The sequence below is a fragment of the Panicum virgatum genome, chromosome 2K, assembly GCF_016808335.1.
Source record: "Panicum virgatum strain AP13 chromosome 2K, P.virgatum_v5, whole genome shotgun sequence".
In the NCBI taxonomy this organism is placed as follows: domain Eukaryota; kingdom Viridiplantae; phylum Streptophyta; class Magnoliopsida; order Poales; family Poaceae; genus Panicum; species Panicum virgatum.
This window is the reverse complement of record NC_053137.1, coordinates 5,590,193-5,608,896: the sequence shown is the minus strand read 5'-3', so window position 1 is coordinate 5,608,896 and position 18,704 is coordinate 5,590,193. Positions and strand designations below refer to the sequence as shown.

Here is an 18,704-nt window from a genome sequence, read left to right as displayed (position 1 = left end):
AAACAGACGATAGTCTAGCGACGAAACAAGACGTCATGATGAAGCCCGTACATGACGTCAGCCACAACCCCAGATGTACCACCTGAAAAACAAAGGCACAAGTAAGGCTGAGTATGTTAATACTCAGCAAGGCTTACCCGACTAAGGGTATACTTAGCCCTTTATCTAGACATGCAAGGCTTTTGGCTTGAGGGGTTTGTTTTGCCGAAAAGCAGTAAAGAGTAGATCCTTAATTTCAGGTTTTAGCTTTCAGGTTCTAGTTCAATTAACCATTCTAAATGAGCATCTATCCAATAGCATACATGGTGAAAACAATTATCTTTCATCATCCAACCAACCATATTCATCATCATCATCTTTCACTTCTTACTCTATGTGGCAAAAGGGTTAAGCAGTCCAAAACCATGGGAAGCGGACGATTCGAATCGAATTTGTTAACCTGGCCAGGCAGACCTAACACACACGCATGGGGATCGACATCTCGCTTCGCCCACACGACTTTTCCCCTTTCTTTCCGGGTTGTGGATTAGGGTCACCCACTTCGACTACAAGAATCAACGCCACAGTACGTCGGGTCGTGAGCCTTCTTGCACCCGCATGTGGCCGCATGAGAACAACGTTCAAAGAGGGTGAGGGAAAAGTCCACTCGCCGGGCCGATCAGGTACTTAAGCTTACCGATTACCTTATTTCTCGGCATGTGGTTAGTACGTTCAAAAGGTTAACCACCACTACCACACACTGCGGCCTTATCATTTTTCACTAAACAGACGGGGCATCACAAGTACCACAGTCCCGCCCGTGAGCCTTATAGTTGCAGCATGTAATAAACATTCAATTCCTAAAATTCTCGCGAGTGACAGGAAATCACTCGACTTCTACCGAACCATTAGCCTAGCCAACTAGCGACCTACACATACTAGTGTTCAAGCATATGTACCTAAGATCATGCAACTAAGGTTCCAAACAACTCCTATAAACTTAAATGCACAAGTAGATAGAAACAATAATAAGTTGCATAAATTTAAAATAGATAGGATATGCTCCGGGGCTTGCCTGGAATTAACACTAGGTCAGTGTTAGTTAGAGGAGAATTGCTCAACGAGCAGCTTTCTTCGGTCTTGTACTTCGGGATCCACCCGTCTATCTTCTAGACGTGTCCACCATTCACTATCTTCTGGCCCGGCTCCGATATCACGTCATTCACGCGGTTCTTCTATCGTTTCTAAATGAAATGCGACAATGCATATGTATGAAATGAATATAATGCATTTATTTCTTGATATAGATGGAGGTCAACCAAACTCAAATTGGAGGGTGCTACTACTTTCTTTTTCATCCTGTTGGCCAGTCATTTATAGAGTAGGAATTTTATCTATACTAACTCATAAAATAGCTGGGTGTGTCGCTTTTCTTTTATATTAGTACAGAAAATGCAGAAAAAGTGTTTTTCATCATATTAACACATGGAAAACAAGAGAAAACTATAACTAAAGCTAAAAGCATAGAATAGTGCTGATATTGTTATGAGAGATGCTTTACTGGTTCACTAGTGCGCAATAACATTTTCAGGTCATTTGATGTAACAAATAAATCATAAAAACTCATGAATCTATTACTACTAGTGTACAAAAACAAAACTCTAGGGTAAATAATGCAAGTTCTGGTAATGAAATTTGACCAGTAGGTTAGATCCCTTAAGATGAGCTTGTGGTAAAGTTTTCATAATTTATTGAGCTATATAGCAAGCATAGGAATTTAGATTCCTTTCCTAGGCATTTATCTAACTACAAATCTACAGAGTAAACTACTTAGTTTTAGTGGCTAAAATTTTACATACATGATCATGTTCTGAAAACCAAGCTCTAGTAAAAATATGAGATTTTTCTAATGAAGGAAACTAGGGTTTTTGATTTACAAAGTTTATTCATGAATAAATCAAAAGGACTAGTTATACATTACTAAAAGCTCCCAAAATTTTTCTATAGCATCTAGAAACTAAAGTAAGGCTTCTGTAAAAGTTTCATCTCAGGAAAACTAAAATAGAACCCTGTGGATTTAATTCTATTTAACAAAGGCATAAACCAAGATCTAATGAAACATATAGCTAGAGTTGTCAAAATGTCATAAAATTTTTACAGTAAGCTACTCATATAGGGTTTAGCACACTGTAAAAAAAAAGCTAAATATCATGTGTATAACTTGAGATACATACAAATATGGATAAAACTAATATTTAATATAGAGATACAACTATTGGTCAAATGCAAAAGTGTATGTAACAAAAGTTGTATAGCTTGTTGCAAGGATTCCAAAACATTTGGATTTGTATTTTTATAATTTTTCTACGATTTTCTAGGCATTTTCAAAGTTTGCTGTTTTGAGTTCATGACGTTTTTACACTTGGACCCCTGGATTTCTGTTTTCTTCTCAATGTGGGTCCCTGGTCGGGTGAGGAACAGAGGAGGGAGGGTGCGGCTTTTCCCGGTGAGGAGAGGCTCCGGCGGTGGGGGCCCCACTGGGGAAAAGTGAGAGGGGACCGAGGACTACCTCTAGAAGGTCTTGGGGCTCGATATGGTGGCCTGCAGCGGTGGCTCCACGGAGAGGGGCGGACGGCGGCGGTCTGGACCGCGGCGGCGCCGCTCCGGCGAGGGAGAGAGGGCGAGGAGTGGTCGGGGAGCTTCACCGCGACACGAGGGAGCTGTTGGTGTGGTCGGTTTAGGCCGAGTAGGGGTGAAGGAGGGGGTTCCGCGGGAGACCGGCGAGCGGCGGCGCTAATGGCGGCAGCGGGCGGCTCTGGACACCGTGAGAGGCTCGGCCGAGCGCCTGGAGCAGGGAGGAGAGTAGAGGGGAGGTAGGAGGCTCGATTGCGAAGCAAAAGGGAGGGAGGAGAGCCGGGCAGAGGGCGCAAGCGAGCGGAGAAGTGGCGCATGACACGGCTCGGCACGTCGTCGCCGTGGCGCCTCGAGCGGCCATCCTCGGCGTGCGCGCAGGGAGGGAGTGCCGCGTGGAGAGGCCGAGAAGCTACGGGAGGAGCCAGGGACGGGGCGCGGCGAGGGCACGGCGCGTGGCCGGCGGTGGACGGCGTCGGCACGGCGTCACGGTGAAAACAGAGAGGAAGGAGAGAGAGATGTGGAGTGAGGGCAAACTCGTAAATAACTCGAAGTTCCAAAGTGCAGTTTGTAAATTCAGTTTTTCTCCTTCTATATGGCCCCAAATGAAAAACTTTTGAATACCAAACTTGCTCAAAATTTCGAGATCTACAACTTTTGTTTTAGGCAAGAGTTCATTTGAAGCTTTGTTTGAAAGATAAAATTTGAAACTTGAGTACATTTGAAAAGGTACTATATGCTTCGAAATTCAAATTTTTCTCCCATTTTCGTGGGATAACTCGAAAAACTTTGAACACGAAAGTTGTTCGTATTTTGAAAACCTACAACTTTGGTTTTGGACAAAAATTCATTTGAGCATTAGTTTAAAATTCATTTTTAAAACCTGTTCGTTACGATTTGAAAGATAATTTAAATCTTTGAATACTACGGTTCAAATGACCTGTCATTTTATGTTCAAAACTTTATTTTCTCTCTTTGACTTCAACAAGACTTTGGTTTAACATGACTTTAATGAGATGCCTATTCAATTTCATATGTATACTTGCATTGGATTAAAAATTATTTAAGGTTTCTGACCTATGCACATATACACATACACATGCATGCACACATAAATGTATTCGATTCAGTTTTTCTTAGTTGATTTTGCATGTTATCATAGCTGATTCTTCTTGCTTAGCATTTTAAAACTCTGGGATGTCACTTCTGGCCTCTTTCCCGTCGCCGCCAGAATTTGGCGAACTTCCTCCCTGTTCCCTTCTTCCTTGGGCCAAGGACCCAAATGCAAAGGATTGCAATTATTCTAGGGTCCTTCCTGCAAAAGTTTATTTCCCTTTTCTTTTCTTTTTCAGTGAACTTCAAAAATTTCTAGGAAATTGTAGAAAAATTAGAAAAATACCAAATTAATTTTGTTTTGCTCCTTGTAAATAGCTCTACAAGTTTGATATTGTGCAGTTTTGCTAAAACGTTATGTATTAAATTCTAAAAATAGGATTAACTAATAGCTCTTTTTAAGTGTATTTAATGTTTCAAAAGTAATTTGCTTGTGAGCTTTTAACCACATGCTCTTTTGAGTATGTCAAGCTCTATAAAATTTTTCTACACCCATTAGTAAACTATAACTTTTACTTTCAAAATTTTTCTTTCTTTATTTTAAATTGTGTCTATAAGAAATTATTAATTTCTTATGGATTGTTTTATTGAAATTAAAACTCCTTTTCATGCTATTTTATGGAGTTTCACCTTTTACACTTTTACTCTATTAACAATTGCCTAGTAAAGTAAAAATTATTAAGATTTATCTTAATATTTACTTTATTGGTTTGCAACTTTATAGTGAAGGAAAGCTATACTCAAGCACTTCACTAATTTTCAAATATTGCATTTCATATAGAAGTTATCCCGCTAGCAGACGGCACCTACGAGCTCACACAGGAACCAAACGGGGTTTTCTCTGAAGCTCAGGCCAATATTGTTGAACTAACCGAAGCTCCGAACTCTGATTCGGAAGACCCAAAATCCACTGACTCCATAGACATCTCTGAAGGCAAGCCCCGGTGCATAATCCTATTATTTCAAATTATGCAACTTATTGTTAATATTTACTTGTGCATTTAAGTTATTAGAGTTGAATGAAAACCTTAGATGCATAATTCTAGGTTCCTATTAATTGAACACTAGATCTGAGTTCGAATAGTTGCCATGCTAATAGGACCGGTAAAAGTCGAGTGATTGTCTGTCACTCGCGAGCTTTATAGGAGTTGATTGTTTACCTTCTTGCAATCACTATAAGGATCATGGACGGATTTGTTGAAGTCCGTCTATGTCGATAAACTTGTTAAGGTCGCAGTGTGTGGTAGCGGTGGTTAAGCGTTTGAAACTACTAGCCACATGCCGTAAATATGGTACGCGGCAAGCCTAGTAACTAATCGGCCCGGCAAGTGGACTTTACCCCACTCTTTCTTAGAGATAGGAAGTTAAAAGTAAAGTTATGTTATGTTGCAACAGCCACGAGTGCAGAGAAAAGCGGTTCTCTGTAGTCGGGGAGAGTGGCCCTGATCCACGAACCGGAATGAGAAGCCAACGGTTGCTTGGGAGTGACTCGACGGTACTCCAAGCGTGTGTGTTAGGTTTACCTTGCAAGGATTGAAATTCGATTCAGAATCGTCCGTTTCTCGCGGATATTGAGACTGCTTGATCCCTTTGCCACATAGAGTAAGAAGTGGAACATTTATGATCTTTAATTATGTTGAATGAGATAATTTCTCTACCATGCTTGTATAGATAAGTGCTTACCTAGAATGGTTAATTTACCTAGAATCTGAATGCTAAAACTTGAAATTAAGGATCTACTCTTTGTTGCTTTTCAGCAAAAGAAACCCCAGAGCCTTCACAAGCTTTGCATGTCTAGCTACAGGGCTATGTTATACCATTAAACGGGCCAGCCTTGCTGAGTATTAGTATACTCGGACTTGCATTTGACATTGATTTCAGGAATGCCTTCTTATGACCAAAACACTAGTATGACTTGGCCTAGTGTTTTACCTGTTGGCTGGTCAATGGAATGGGAACCATCTTCAACCAGTTTTGAACCGACTGAATGATGTCATGTTCGGACTTATCATGACATCTATCCCACGATGGTTGTACATAGTTGTGTTTTACCTTCCGCTGCAAGACTTCTTCCTTATAGTTTGTTTCTGTGAAACCTCTTTAGTTTTCTTCGGAATAAAACTGTAAAAGCTAGAGCTTCGGCTTGCTAGTTTTAAGGCTTGATGTAAATTATACTCCTTATCTAAGTAATGTAAAATATTGTGGAATGGTTGTATCTCTGACTCGCCTTCGAGGGGATGTATACTTGTGTTACGATCCGATATCAAGTGGTTTCATCGGGATATTACCCGACAGACCAATGATTATACCGGTTGAAGTGCATTTAAATGTTTAGTGCACTCGAACTGGTATAATTCAAAGTGGTTCTGCCACAGAAAGGAACTTTCAAGTTTCCAAAGCACCACGCTCTGGCTCTGTGGACAAGGAACGGTTCTTGTGAAAAGCCTCCATGCTGAGCGAAATTCAGATGGGTTTTTGTCCGCCCAGCTCTCTATGACGAGGCAACGTATTAGGTGCAAACTAATCTCTCCTGCAAACTATAGAAACTTCAATCTGAGTCATTGGATCAACATCCTAGGGGTATGGGGCCCTTGGATTAGGTAATCAGACTTTTGCAAATCCCCCTTTCCACCTCTCTGTGCCCCTCCCCTTGGATGTTGATCTGATAGTCCAAATTAAAGTTTTCATAGTTTGCACGGAGAAGTTGATTTGCACATAATATGTTCCCCTATGACGAACCTGAATTCTAACCGGCGCATGTTGCCCCATGAAGAGTATTTCTAGTTCAGAAAAGTTTCACAAAAAAAATCCAGATCAGATCAGAAAATCGTGTTTGGTTTCATCTTTTTTGCAAGGTTAACAGGAGAGTATGCTAGAACATGGTTCGACCATCTAACACCTGACGATATTTTTTTTAGAAAAAGGAAAGTTTCTGATCTCTGCAACCACGCACAATCAATTCTTACAGAAACCTCAACTCCAAAGCTGATCACAAATAATAAGTAAAAGTGTACACCAACTAAAGAAAGTAATTAAAAGCATATTCTCTTATTGCTTCTCTCCATCCATTGTTGCCGAAGGTTTCCAAAGCAATGACCTCTAACGCTTGAGATGGCAACTTTTCTTCACGTAGGAAAGATTTTTCAGCTTGAGATGCCTGGTTGGAGCTGAACTATTCTAACTTCTGTATATTAATGCATTCATAATTCATAAATACTATTATTTCTCTTCCTCCACCCACGTCCTATTCTACACTGATTAGAATTACTGAAGTTCAGTAACCGGTGGAGACTTGGTAAATTTAGTTCCAGTATTTTGATGATCATTTTTGCTAATATTAGAAGGTGGGTGTAGAAGAATACTATTATACACCTAGGTGCAGAATAGCATTGCCATATTAATCCAGATAAAAGTCTCTTGTTTTGTTTCTCAAACATTAACTTAGTTTTCTCTGAACATAGGTGCACTCAGGTTCTTAGAATTCTAAGTCGTTCTTTTTTCTTGTAAATCACAATGCAAAAGTTAGCACATGTCTGTGTCGCGCTCAACTTGTGAAGCGCGTGTAACCAAATATTTCCCTTCAATCATAATACTAGATGCGCAAACTCTTGCATATTGAAAAAAAAAAGTTTGCATATAGTTCTTTTTTGTAAAAAGTTTCCATACAGTTTGGTAATCAGAGCGTAGAGGAACTAGCAATGTTTGCCCATGCGAGCATTTTCATCACGGTTCCATGCAAGGAACTAGCCACGAAGCCACCTTGCTTCGCCTGAATGATCAGGAATTATGCCAGATTTCGATTACCTTTGATCTCAATTTTAATCTCCCGTGCTGCGGACGTCAGAGATCTTGGTGATTCGTTATATCAAAGCGTAGGCGCTTAGCAGTCTTTAAAAAAATCAGGCCAAGCAAACATTTTCATCACGGCACCGACCCTAAGTACTATCTACAGGGATTCAGGGGTGCAAGTGAAACGCAATAAAAAAGGATTTTTTTTTTGCCAAAACACAAGAACCCAATGGCATGTATGAGTCAGAAGTAGCTGGTTAAGATTTCATCTTTCGTCTAGAAATCAATGGGAATCCGATTGATTTTCTGTCATCCTCACCATTACCGTTGGTGCTTGGTTAAAAAAAAAGATGATAAAAATATAATATAAATATAAAAATATATAAAAAATCACAAGTTAGAAAGGCCCGCTCTGTTGACTTATCAAATTTTAAATTAAGTTTTTTAAAAAAACATGGTTTTATTCTATTATGAAAAAGGATTTGCATGTATTCCTAGGAAGCAACATGATTGACAGTGTCCGTGATCACATTCTACAAACAGTCAACCGGTATACGCACTTCAGCAACTCTCGTGTTCAAAGAGCCCATTAGTTCTTCAAACTCGAGTTTTCCAATGGCCCCATCCAATAATACAAATGGACAGAAAATGAATCCACGCTGAAGAGCAGAGTGAATCCAGGACGAGTGATTACAGAGGACCTCAGAGATCTTGGTGGTTCGTGATCATCAGGCGGGGCTCTCGCCCCATCAAGAGTAGCAAATATTTTGATCACATCACCGGCCCGACGAAATCACAGCTGCACAACAGGCACAGCAAACTAAAAAAAAAACTGCCTCCACGAAATCAGCAAACCAATGGCATAAATATCGCGAGTCAGAAGTAGCTGGTTAAAGATCTCATCTTTCTGGCAGAAATCAATGGGAATCCGAATGATTTTCTTCGTCATCCTCGCCACATGCCCACCGGCGTCGCAACCAAATCGCACGAACAAGAAAAACGAAACGAACACCAAAAGATTACGACAGAATCATCGGGAATTTGCCTGCCTTGTCACCGGCGAATCCTGGGAAGAAACAGAGGACGGCCGGAGCTTAAAAAGCAGGCGGGAAGGACTAGGAAAGCGACCTCCCCTTGGGTTCAATCTCGCCTAAGGATAGATTGCCCGCCGCACCGGATGCAGCGCCGGACAATTGCAATGTTAGGCAAACCAAACAAGATCAATCAACCAACCAAAGTAGCAACCAACGACGCAAACGAACGAAACTGAACTGAAACCAAGGGAACAAGCGCAGATCGGGATCAAACGATGGGAGCAGGCTAGGGTTCATGGGGCGCGGCGATGAACCCTAACTTACCAACGAGAGCGGCGGCGGCGGCGGCGGCGATGGGAGGGAAGGCCCTGAGGCTCTAGCACTATTTGTAGGCGCCGGAGCGGGTTGAGGTGGTGTGTAGGGTTTGGTTTGGGTTCATTTTGCCGACGGCCCGTGCACGTGGTGTCCGGTCCACACACGTAGGCCACAGCTCCCGGCCCATGTAGGAAAGCCTGGTACATGTTGGTTTCCATGTTAGGGCTTTGTTTTGGCTGGGCTTCACCTGGTTCCGGCTTCAGCCCGTTGCTTTCGCCACGCCGCCGTGCTCTCAGTGTTCCTTTTTTTTTTTTGAAGCCTGCTCTCAGTGTTCCTGGTGGCACTTGTGGCCGCGGTGGCGCCCGCCGCGCGGGCTCGCCTGTCGCCGCGACGTTCTACGCGTCGTCGTGCCCGGCCGCGCTCGCCACCATCAGGACCGCCGTGAGGGCGGCCGTGGCGCTGGACAGATGCGCCAGCGGCTCCCTACTCCGGCTCCACTTCCACGACTGCTTCGTGCAAGCAAGTCCACTGCTGCTGCATACTCCCAGCTTTAATTTTAATCTCAGACCTCGCCTAGCTTCGCACATGCCGATCGAATGACCAAGTAAGTGTGTCGTCTGTGCGCCAGGGCTGCGACGCGTCGGTTCTGCTAGCTGGACGACACGGGCAACTTCACCGGGGAGAAGCGCGCGGCCGCCGGGTCGCTCACGCTCAGGGTGTTGCGCGTCGTCGACACCATTCTCGCCGTCGCCGCCCGTGACTCCGTCGTCGCAGTACGTGCGACGAATGGCCGGCCCATTCACTTCACCACCCGAGAAGGAGAATACTCCTGTGCGCGTTGGAATCGCCTGACCTGCATGCCGGCCATTGTGTTGTTGAACCTTAGCTTGCCCTTGCATGCAGCTCGAGGGCCATCATGGACGGTGCAGCTCGGCAGGAGGAACTGACTCCACCACGGCGAGCCTGTCCACCGCCAGCACCGACCTCCCCTCGCCGGCGTTCAGCCTGAGCACGCTGCTCGCCGCGTTCGCCAGGAAAGGCCTGAGCAGCACCGACATGGTCGCTCTGTCAGGTACATACGTGCGCGCACGCGTCACTGACCAGCTAGCGAGCGAGCCCATCATAACACCGGCCGGCTCATCGTCGTCGCCGCAACAACATGCGAGCGAGCATGATCACCCACGTACGCTAGCATGCATGTCCTGCATATATATGTTTGCAGGGGCCCACACGGTGGGGCAGGCGCAGTGCCGGAGCTACTATACCGGGCCAGGATCTACAACGGCACCGACATCAACGCGGCGGCCTTCGCGGCGTCGCTGAGGGCCGGCTGCCCGGCGGCCGCCCGCGGGGGCGCGTCGGCGCCGCTGGACGCGCCCACGCCCAAGGCGTTCGACAACGCGTACTACGCCGGCCTGGTCGCGCAGAGGGGGCTCCTGCACTCTGACCAGCAGCTGCTCAGCAGCGGCTCGACGGGCGCCCTGGTCAGGAGCTACGCGGCCAGCCCGGCGCGGTTCAGCGGCGACTTCGCGGTGGCCATGGTCAGGATGAGCGGCATCGGTGTCCTCACGGTCACGAGGAGCAGCGGACAGGTCCGGCGCAACTGCCGGAGGGTGAACTAGCGACCCAGAAGGTTCTGCAGAGCATGCATGCGAGTATGAGTGTGTTTGGTTCTGCTTTTGAAACTGCTTTTGTTTTTCGAAAAAATCAAAAGGCAACTAAACATACTAGCTTCCAAAAACTGCTTTTTACTAAAGCTACTTTTCCTCTAGTATAAAACTAAAAGCAGCTCTCTCCCCCTGCTTTTACTTGCTGTGGAGTTGAGCAACTTCGAAAAAAATTATCTAACCGTCACCTTCAAAAAATTAATAGCTTTTCAACTTCTTCACAGCCTACGACAGTTTTTCCACAGCTTACAGCTCACAACAACTTTTTCAAAAACCATAGCTCAACCAAACACCCTATGTATCTACAACGGGAGCAGCATCTCAACTGCAAATATGATGCACCAAATTCTGAAAGGGTTTCTCTAAGCATGATTATTTTCACTTCGTGGTTAACCTACTCTGAACCACCTTTCTGGTGAGGCTGCAGGCATATAGGAGTATGATATATGTACTTTCACATGTTGCATGTTCTGATGTTGAGATCAAGTCCCGTCGCAGATATGGAAAGATGGGGTTAAGGTTTTACTCGACGGTCCAGGCATGTACGGATTTTCTATAAGTTAATATTGTTACCCCGTACAGATACTCTTCCCGGATTGGTGATCGAGCTGCTAGTTGTCTATTCAAATCTGTACATGCAGCCAACTAGCTAGTTTGCAGATTCCATGGGTTAACAGACAAACATACAGTACTGTCACAGGGCTGTGCCGGCATAAATCGGGGTCCTGTGCGAAAATCTAAAGTGGGGCCTACTAGACAAGCTAAATAGAATAATAAAATACCAAAAATATTATAATATATTATAAAAATGAAATACATCAAGAATGATACCTTTTATTTTTGGTTGTATAATCTTTTACTGAAACAACTTCATTCTTGTTGTGTTCCTTGCCGCGGCCCCCGGTGGCGGACTAGCGGTAGGGGTGGTAATGGGCATGGCTCTAGTGGCCTCTTCACAGCCCAACAAAGCCTTTAAATTATTTAGTTTAAAATTATATAAGATTAGGGCCTGGCCCTTTTAGGGTCCGGCTTTTAGACTTTCTAGTTCAAAATCTTGAGCCCTTTACCACCCCTAACTAGCGGTGCTTGCAGGTTGCGGCGCGCCCCTGGTCCTGCCGATTGCCAACTTGTCCTCTCCGTCTGCTTGGCCGGAGTCTCGTTGGCGTCTCCGTCTCAACTCTCGAGCGAAACTGAAGATGAATTGGCAGAATCGCCAAAGTCGGAGGGCACTGAACAGGCGGCCGCCGGCCGGCCGGACTTTTTTTTTTGTTTTGGGCTGCACGTTGTTTGTGTTTGGGCTGGCCGGACCTTTCTTTTCTTTTGTGCTGCACGTCATTTGCATTTGGGTTGCGTAGGAAGGACCAAAGCAGGCCAAAAGCTCAGAACAAGTTACCTCAACCCATAACTAGTTAATGAGCCATTTCAGATTCTGGGGCCCCAGAAAATTGGGGGCCTGTGCGGGCGCACGGGCCGCACGCCCCATGGGCCTGGGTCTGTACTGTCACAACAAACACACGAGCTCCAGAATCAGAAGATTAAGATGGACCAAGCATTTTACTGCAGCTAAGTACTCCCTCCGTTCAGTTTTAACTGGGAACTTCTCGTTATTAGTGATATTGACTATCACAATTCATTCCAATAGCAAATATAACTAGCTATTGTTTATGAACACTTGAATTTTTAAAATATAACTATCAAAAGTTAATGAAATGAGTCAATAGCAAATATAGCTAGCTATTGTTTATGAACATTTGAATTTTTAAAATATAACTATCAAAAGCGAATGAAGGAAGTAGCAAACAACATCTTTCACTCAGACACATATATACCGGCATGGCCTGGAGCAGGATATTACAAGCGGCGGTCTTGATCAAGAGAAGGCGTCAAGGGATAAAATAAAATATGATGTCATCAAGAGCTAACTGACTTGCACAGTGGGAGAAGGCACAAGCAAAAACCAAAAACTGCAGGCATTCATGCATAAACAACAACGCATAAACTCGAAAAAAAAACACAACAAAGCATAAACAAGAGCTTTCTGATCCCTCTTTTTTTTCTTTAATTTCCATGAGCACTGGCCATGGTGGTGTCGCTGTCCAATGTCCATGGCCCATGGCCATCGCCGTTGGGGGTCCTCCGCGCAGCACCGTACCGCTGGTGGTGGTGGCAGTGCGGCATCCGCCAGTGGCCGCCTCATTAGTACCACCCCTCGATGCTGTACACCGGCACGCCGTAGTACGACGACGGCGCCTCGTATGCATGGCCGGAGACGACGGAGCTGGCCGGCGCGGGCCAGACGGACGGCACGCCCTGCGCCGGCGGCCGCGTGGTCTGCTTGCCGCAGCTGCAGCCACAGCAGCAGGTGCAGGGGGGCGGCTGGGTCCTACCGTTGGGGCGCTCCACCGGCAACATCTTCTTCAGGAGCGGGCGGATGTCGACCGCCTGCGGCGCCGCCGCAGCCGTCTTCCCTCCGTCCTCCTCCTTCTCCATGCCTCCGTCCCTCTTCTCCTCGGGCGCCACTTTGACCTCGTACATATCCTTGATGATCCGGCCAGCCTCGCAGTAGAGCTTCCGGCGGACCTTGTCGGCGTCGAAGGGGCCGGAGATCGTCACTTCATTCTTCTTCTTATCAAACATGGGAGGTTTGATGTTCATCTTGTCTGCGCAACCCAATCGGTCACAATTAACCATGATCATCAGCAGAGAACCGTTAAACGGCAGCTGACAGGGTTATACAATACTGTACCTTGGATCTTTTGGAGGACCCTTCTGATCTTCTTGTTGCATCTCTCGCACTCAAGGTCAACCTTGAGGACCATGGTGACCTGCGATGCGACCAAAGGGTTAATTGGTTGTAAACGGAGTGCTATTATATAGGAAGTGATGTTAATTTTAGAATGGTAGTTCTTGCTAAGATAGATATGGCCTTAGAGCGAGCAGGCAGCTCAACCCATTAGAGACGGTCTAGCGCATGTTTCTGAAGGGACGTGTATAGTGTCTTCTGAAATCAGGAAATGAATACCAGTTTCTGTTGCTACTTCTCAACTCTGTTTTGAATTACTGACCGTGTTAAAAGCAGACTCTGCTGCTCCTAACAGGAGAAATAAAGAGGTGACACAAAAGAAGAAGAAAAAAAGGAGATTAAGCACCGTCAAATCACTAGGAGCTGCACGTATGCTAAAATGCTAATCCTAGGAACGGAGTAACAAGACCGAACATTTCTGTTCTTCCAAACAGAACTGGCTGTCAAATAAATCTGAGAGAAATCAGAACCACAAAACTGACTGCAAGAATAGGAAACGAAACGAGCGTCAACCAGGCAGGTGCTGTCCTCCGATCCTTACCTCCTTGTCCGCCGCCATGCGGATCGGATGCGCCCCAAGCTCCGTGACCTTGCCGGTGCGGGCTCCGGACCCCGGGTCTGGCGGCTGCAGAGAGAGAGGAGAGGGGAAGAGGGTCTACAGTTCGCTCTGAACTTCTGTAGGCTTTGGCCAATTGAGTAGGTAGGATTGGATAAAAAACTCTTGAGTAGGTAGGATTGGATAAAAAACTGGTATCTCGTGCGCTCGCTCGGCTCATCTAGGCTTCTGGACAAAATGAGCCGAGCCGAGCCGAGCCGAGCCGAGCCAATATTTTGGCTCGCTCTAGAAACGAGCTAGCTCGAGCTGGTGCGAGCCAAACGCGCTGATGACAGTCCACTTATCAGGATTTCGCCCATCCCACTAAAGTGCCAAATCCTAGTCTTTCCAGCTCTCCCTCCCATCTCCCATCACTTCCGTCCCGCTGCCACTCTCCCACGATCTTTCTTCCAACTCTTCCAACGCCCGGGCTATGACCTTCGAGCCGCGTCGTGCCACATTGCGTGATTACCTGGAGAGGAGGCGTTGCGCTACTGCATCGGGCTCATGAAGAGGAAGCGCTACCGAACGCGTCGGACATCGGGATAGTAAGATTGCGCTGCCGCGTCGAGACTCGAGCGCATGGAGAGGAAGCCCCGTCAGCCGCGTCGGTCACCGGGAGAGGATGCACTGCACAGCCACGTCGGGTACCGAGAGTCTAGAGAGGGAAGTCACGGTCCAGCCATGTGACTGCCTCGCCGCCGCCACCGCACGTTGTGCTCCTGGGACAACCTGCGCTCCACCACCGCGATCGTCACCGCCGCCACACGCCGGTACCCCGGCCAGATCGTCGCCACAGGGGACTGGTGCTCCAAGGTTGAGCTCTGCTTCCTCTGCATGCTCTCGCTGCCATCGACCGACGGATCCTCCACTGTTGGAGAAAGCAACATTGGTACTAGCACGTTAGTGCCGGTCAATAAGGAGCCGGCACTAACGTGCATGAACAGGACCCGGCGGGCACGTTAGTGCCGGCTAGAAATACCAGCCAGCACTAACATGCCACCCCCAACGGTCATCACAGTGGACACAACGTTCAGAAGCCAATTTAGTGCCGGCCGGATATTCTAGCCGGCACTAACTTGGCACGGGGCACGTTAGTGCCGGCCAATATATCTAGCCGGCACTAAACGGCGCCACTTTGTGCCGGTTAGACCTATTAGCCGGCACTAAGTTGCCCTTTATAAGCACGTCTTCTTCCCCCCAGCCCGACCCAACCATTTTGGCCGAGCTCCTCCTCTCTCCATGGCGTTTTAGAGGGGAGTTGGTGCCCATTTTCTCTAAAATTTGTGTAGATTTCACCCATCCAAGTGCACCAAAGGTTAGTAGCTTCTTCCCCTCTTCTTGCACGGTGTTTATTTTTTTGTTTCATGCATTCTAGATAAAGAAAATAGTGATTTTAAAGTTGAGGAAAAATGAGCATAATTTTTCGATTTGTTCATTAATTTGAGCAAAATAGAATTGATTTGTTACTTTTTAGAGAAGGTTTACTAGATAGTTTGACTATAACACATTTAGAATAATTTTTTTTGAATTATTTCACGGGGACACATTTATAGTAGAATTGTCTCTCAATTATAATTAGGTATTAATTACTAGATTACCCTTACTAACAAAGGGTTAGATCTTCTCTATACAATATACAACTAAGTGGTGGTATTGTACACCGTAAAAGACCTCAATTATAAAAGTGAATCAACAAAATATACTTGTTTCTAAAAATAAAAGTCCAAACACTCCAAGACGTCAAATTATAACAAAATATATTGGTTAAGACTGTTGTTTAAATTCTTAATTGGGATTCTTTCTGAAACGACGAATGACAATTGGTTCTCATCTGCTTGTCTGACAAAAACTTATACGAACTATTTCTGTTGAACAGTAGAATGCATTTCTTTGTCAACTTGACTCTCCTAATTTCCGTACAAACTTCTGCTATAGTGTATACTGACGGCACCTAAGATATTGAAATACAGTGTTTAGAGCTATATGAATAAGTGTAGGTTAAGTATATCCACGACATTGAGATCATGAGTTTAACTTCGCCTGTGCCTTACGAAAATCAGGAAGACTATGAATTTTCTAGTATTAGAAAGCAAGCCAGTGAAAGTTACAATTTCACTCTGTTGCAATAAGCTGAATTAAAATGAAATAGACTATACATGTCAATCATATCTCTGTTCCTACAGCAATTAACTTCCTATGGGTGGACTTCTAATTTATTTTTTCATCTACATTTATTTGTGTTCATTCTTTTAGCGACAATTATCCCAATTTGAGATATGTAGAATTGTTTTTTGTTTTTATACGGTAATTAATTACAGATGGATCGGCAATGGATGCACAGAAGCCGGAGCACCTCGGGGTGGATTCAGGGTTTAGATTCTTTTCTCAAGGCGGCAATGGCAAATAGGTCGCCAAAGGGTTTAATGTGTTGTCCATGCAGTGTTTGCGAAAATAAAAAGGAATTCCAGAAAAGAGATACTCTATGGAATCACCTGGCCTTGAATGGTTTCATGAGTAACTATAGCCTTTGGACCAAGCACGGCGAAGTTGGAGTTATGATGGAAGATAATGAAGAAGATGACGATGGTGATAACAATCTTCCAGATTGGGCATGGGTTCATGAAGCATGTGGCTTTCAAGATGAACCAATGGACGAGGATGAAGCAAATGTTGCACAAGAGGAGCCACCTGACGAGCTAGGTCAGGCGTTGCTTGATGCACAGAAAGACAGTGAGACTGTGAAGGAGGCATTAAAGTTCGAGAAGATGTTGGAGGATCACAAAATGTCGTTGTTCCCTAGTTGCAAACCGGAGCAGAAGAAGTTGGGTACCACGCTGGAGATGCTGAAATGGAAGGCAACTAATGGTGTCACCGATAAGGGATTTGGTGAGCTATTAAAGATTGTAAAGAACATGCTTCCTGAGGGTAATGAACTGCCGTCAACAATATACGAAGCTAAAAAGATGGTTTGCCCTCTTGGATTGGACGTGCAGAAGATTCACGCATGTCCTAACGACTGCATTCTGTATCGCGGCGAATACGAGAACTTGGAAGCTTGTCCTGTTTGCAGCGCATTACGGTATAAGATCAGGTGAGATGATCCAGGTGATGTTGATGGGCAGCCGGTAAAGAAGAGAGTTCCCGCAAAGTTGGTGTGGTACTTTCCTATAATACCACATCTGAAGCGCTTTTTCAAAAACAAGAATAACGCTAAGTTGATGCGGTGGCACAAAGAAGACCGTAAGGAGGATCACATGATCAGACACCCAGCAGATGGGTCCCAGTGGAGAAACCTGAACCGAGAGTATCCTCAATTTGACAACGACCCAAGGAATATAGGATTTGCTTTAAGTGCGGATGGAATGAATCCGTATGATGAGTTTAGCAGCGCTCATAGTACATGGCATGTGACCCTATGTATATTCAACCTTCCTCCTTGGTTGTGCCTGAAACGTAAGTTCATCATGATGCCAGTGCTTATAGAAGGGCCAAAAGAACCTGGCAACGATATTGATGTGTTCCTGCAACCCTTGATGGATGATCTCTTACTGCTCTGAAAAGAAGAAGGTGTACGTGTGTGGGATGAGTATAAACAGGAGTCCTTCAACCTCCGAGCTTTACTTTTTGTATGCATCAATGATTGGCCTGCGCTTGCAAAACTTTCGGGACAGTCGAACATGGGATACATGGCCTGCACCCACTATTATGATGAAACCGATAGCATTTATTTGAAACACTGTAAGAAGTGCGTGTACATGGGTCATTGCCGATTCCTTCCTACCGATCACCCCTTAAGAACCGAAGGGAAGCATTTCAAAGGAGAGCCAGAAAGTCGTCCTAAGCCTCTGTTCCGTAACGGAAAGCGTGTGTTCTCGATGATCAAGGATGTGAAGGTAGTATTTGGAAAGGGTCCCGGTAGCCAACCTGTTCCCAAGGATGACCAGGGACATGTTCCAATGTGGAAGAAGAAGTCTATATTGTGGAACCTACCTTATTGGCAAGTCTTACAGGTTCGCAACGCAATTGATGTGATGCATCTGTCGAAGAATCTTTGCGTGAACCTATTAGGCTTCTTGGGAGTGTATGGTAAGTCAAAAGACACATTGGAAGTAAGGCGCGACATGCAGCAGCTAGCTGGACGACAAGGCTTGCAACCCGAGAAGAGAGGCAAAGGACGCCACTATTTAAAACCTGCCAGCTATAATCTGAGCAAAGAGGAGAAGGAAAGTATGTTCGATTGCTTGAACAGTATCAAGGTCCCGTCTGGGTACTCCTCAAATATACAGGGCATAATAAATGTGAAAGAGAAGAAAATCCAAAACTTGAAGTCCCATGACTGCCACGTCCTGATGACACAATTACTTCCGATTATACTGAGGGGTGTTTTACCGGAAAATGTGAGATTGACAGTTGTAAAACTTTGTGCGTTCATGAATGAAATTTCGCAGAAAGCAATTAATCCAAATAATCTAATAAAGCTGCAGAAAGATATTGTCGAATGTCTTGTCAGCTTCGAGATGGTCTTCCCACCTTCCTTCTTCAACATTATGACACACCTTCTAGTTCATATTATGACAGAAATAACTATCCTGGGTCCTATTTTTCTACACAATATGTTCCCTTTCGAGAGGTTCATGGCAGTATTGAAGAAGTACGTGCGTAAACATTCTTGCCTAGAAGGATGCATTGCTAAGGGCTATGGAACAGAGGAGGTCATTGAGTTTTGCATTGACTATCTTTCTGATCTCAATCCGATTGGGCTCCCCGTGTCACAC

General features: G+C 45.1%; 1 protein-coding gene, 3 non-coding genes and 2 pseudogenes across 4 annotated transcripts; 1 reads left to right on the top strand and 5 right to left on the bottom strand.

Annotated features, from left to right (window-relative positions):
- Window positions 1–7,750: 7,750 nt before the first annotated feature.
- LOC120696343 lies at window positions 7,751–7,831 on the bottom strand. The gene has a single exon (XR_005684120.1). It is a non-coding gene; the product is annotated as a small nucleolar RNA R12 (small nucleolar RNA).
- A 379-nt stretch (window positions 7,832–8,210) lies between these two features.
- On the bottom strand, window positions 8,211–8,297 carry LOC120696405. The gene has a single exon (XR_005684176.1). It is a non-coding gene; the product is annotated as a small nucleolar RNA SNORD24 (small nucleolar RNA).
- An 86-nt stretch (window positions 8,298–8,383) lies between these two features.
- On the bottom strand, window positions 8,384–8,467 carry LOC120696342. Its single transcript, XR_005684119.1, has one exon. It is a non-coding gene; the product is annotated as a small nucleolar RNA R12 (small nucleolar RNA).
- Window positions 8,433–8,666, top strand: LOC120662936 (annotated as a pseudogene).
- Window positions 8,667–9,423: 757 nt separating this feature from the next.
- LOC120694985 lies at window positions 9,424–12,706 on the bottom strand (annotated as a pseudogene).
- Window positions 12,313–14,023, bottom strand: LOC120662928 (protein PYRICULARIA ORYZAE RESISTANCE 21-like). Its single transcript, XM_039941979.1, has 3 exons — window positions 13,873–14,023; window positions 13,275–13,353; window positions 12,313–13,188 (listed from the first exon to the last, which is right to left on the bottom strand). Exons 1-3 carry the CDS (start codon window positions 13,888–13,890, stop codon window positions 12,725–12,727), a joined length of 561 nt encoding a protein of 186 aa, XP_039797913.1. The 5' UTR covers window positions 13,891–14,023; the 3' UTR covers window positions 12,313–12,724.
- Between the last annotated feature and the right edge of the window lie 4,681 nt (window positions 14,024–18,704).

Bases quoted from the DNA above. Each gene is read 5' to 3' on its own strand.
- LOC120662928 (XM_039941979.1), bottom strand. The intron at 13,189-13,274 runs GTACAGTATTGT...TGGGTTGCGCAG, and splicing joins GGTCCTCCAAAAGATCCAAG to ACAAGATGAACATCAAACCT.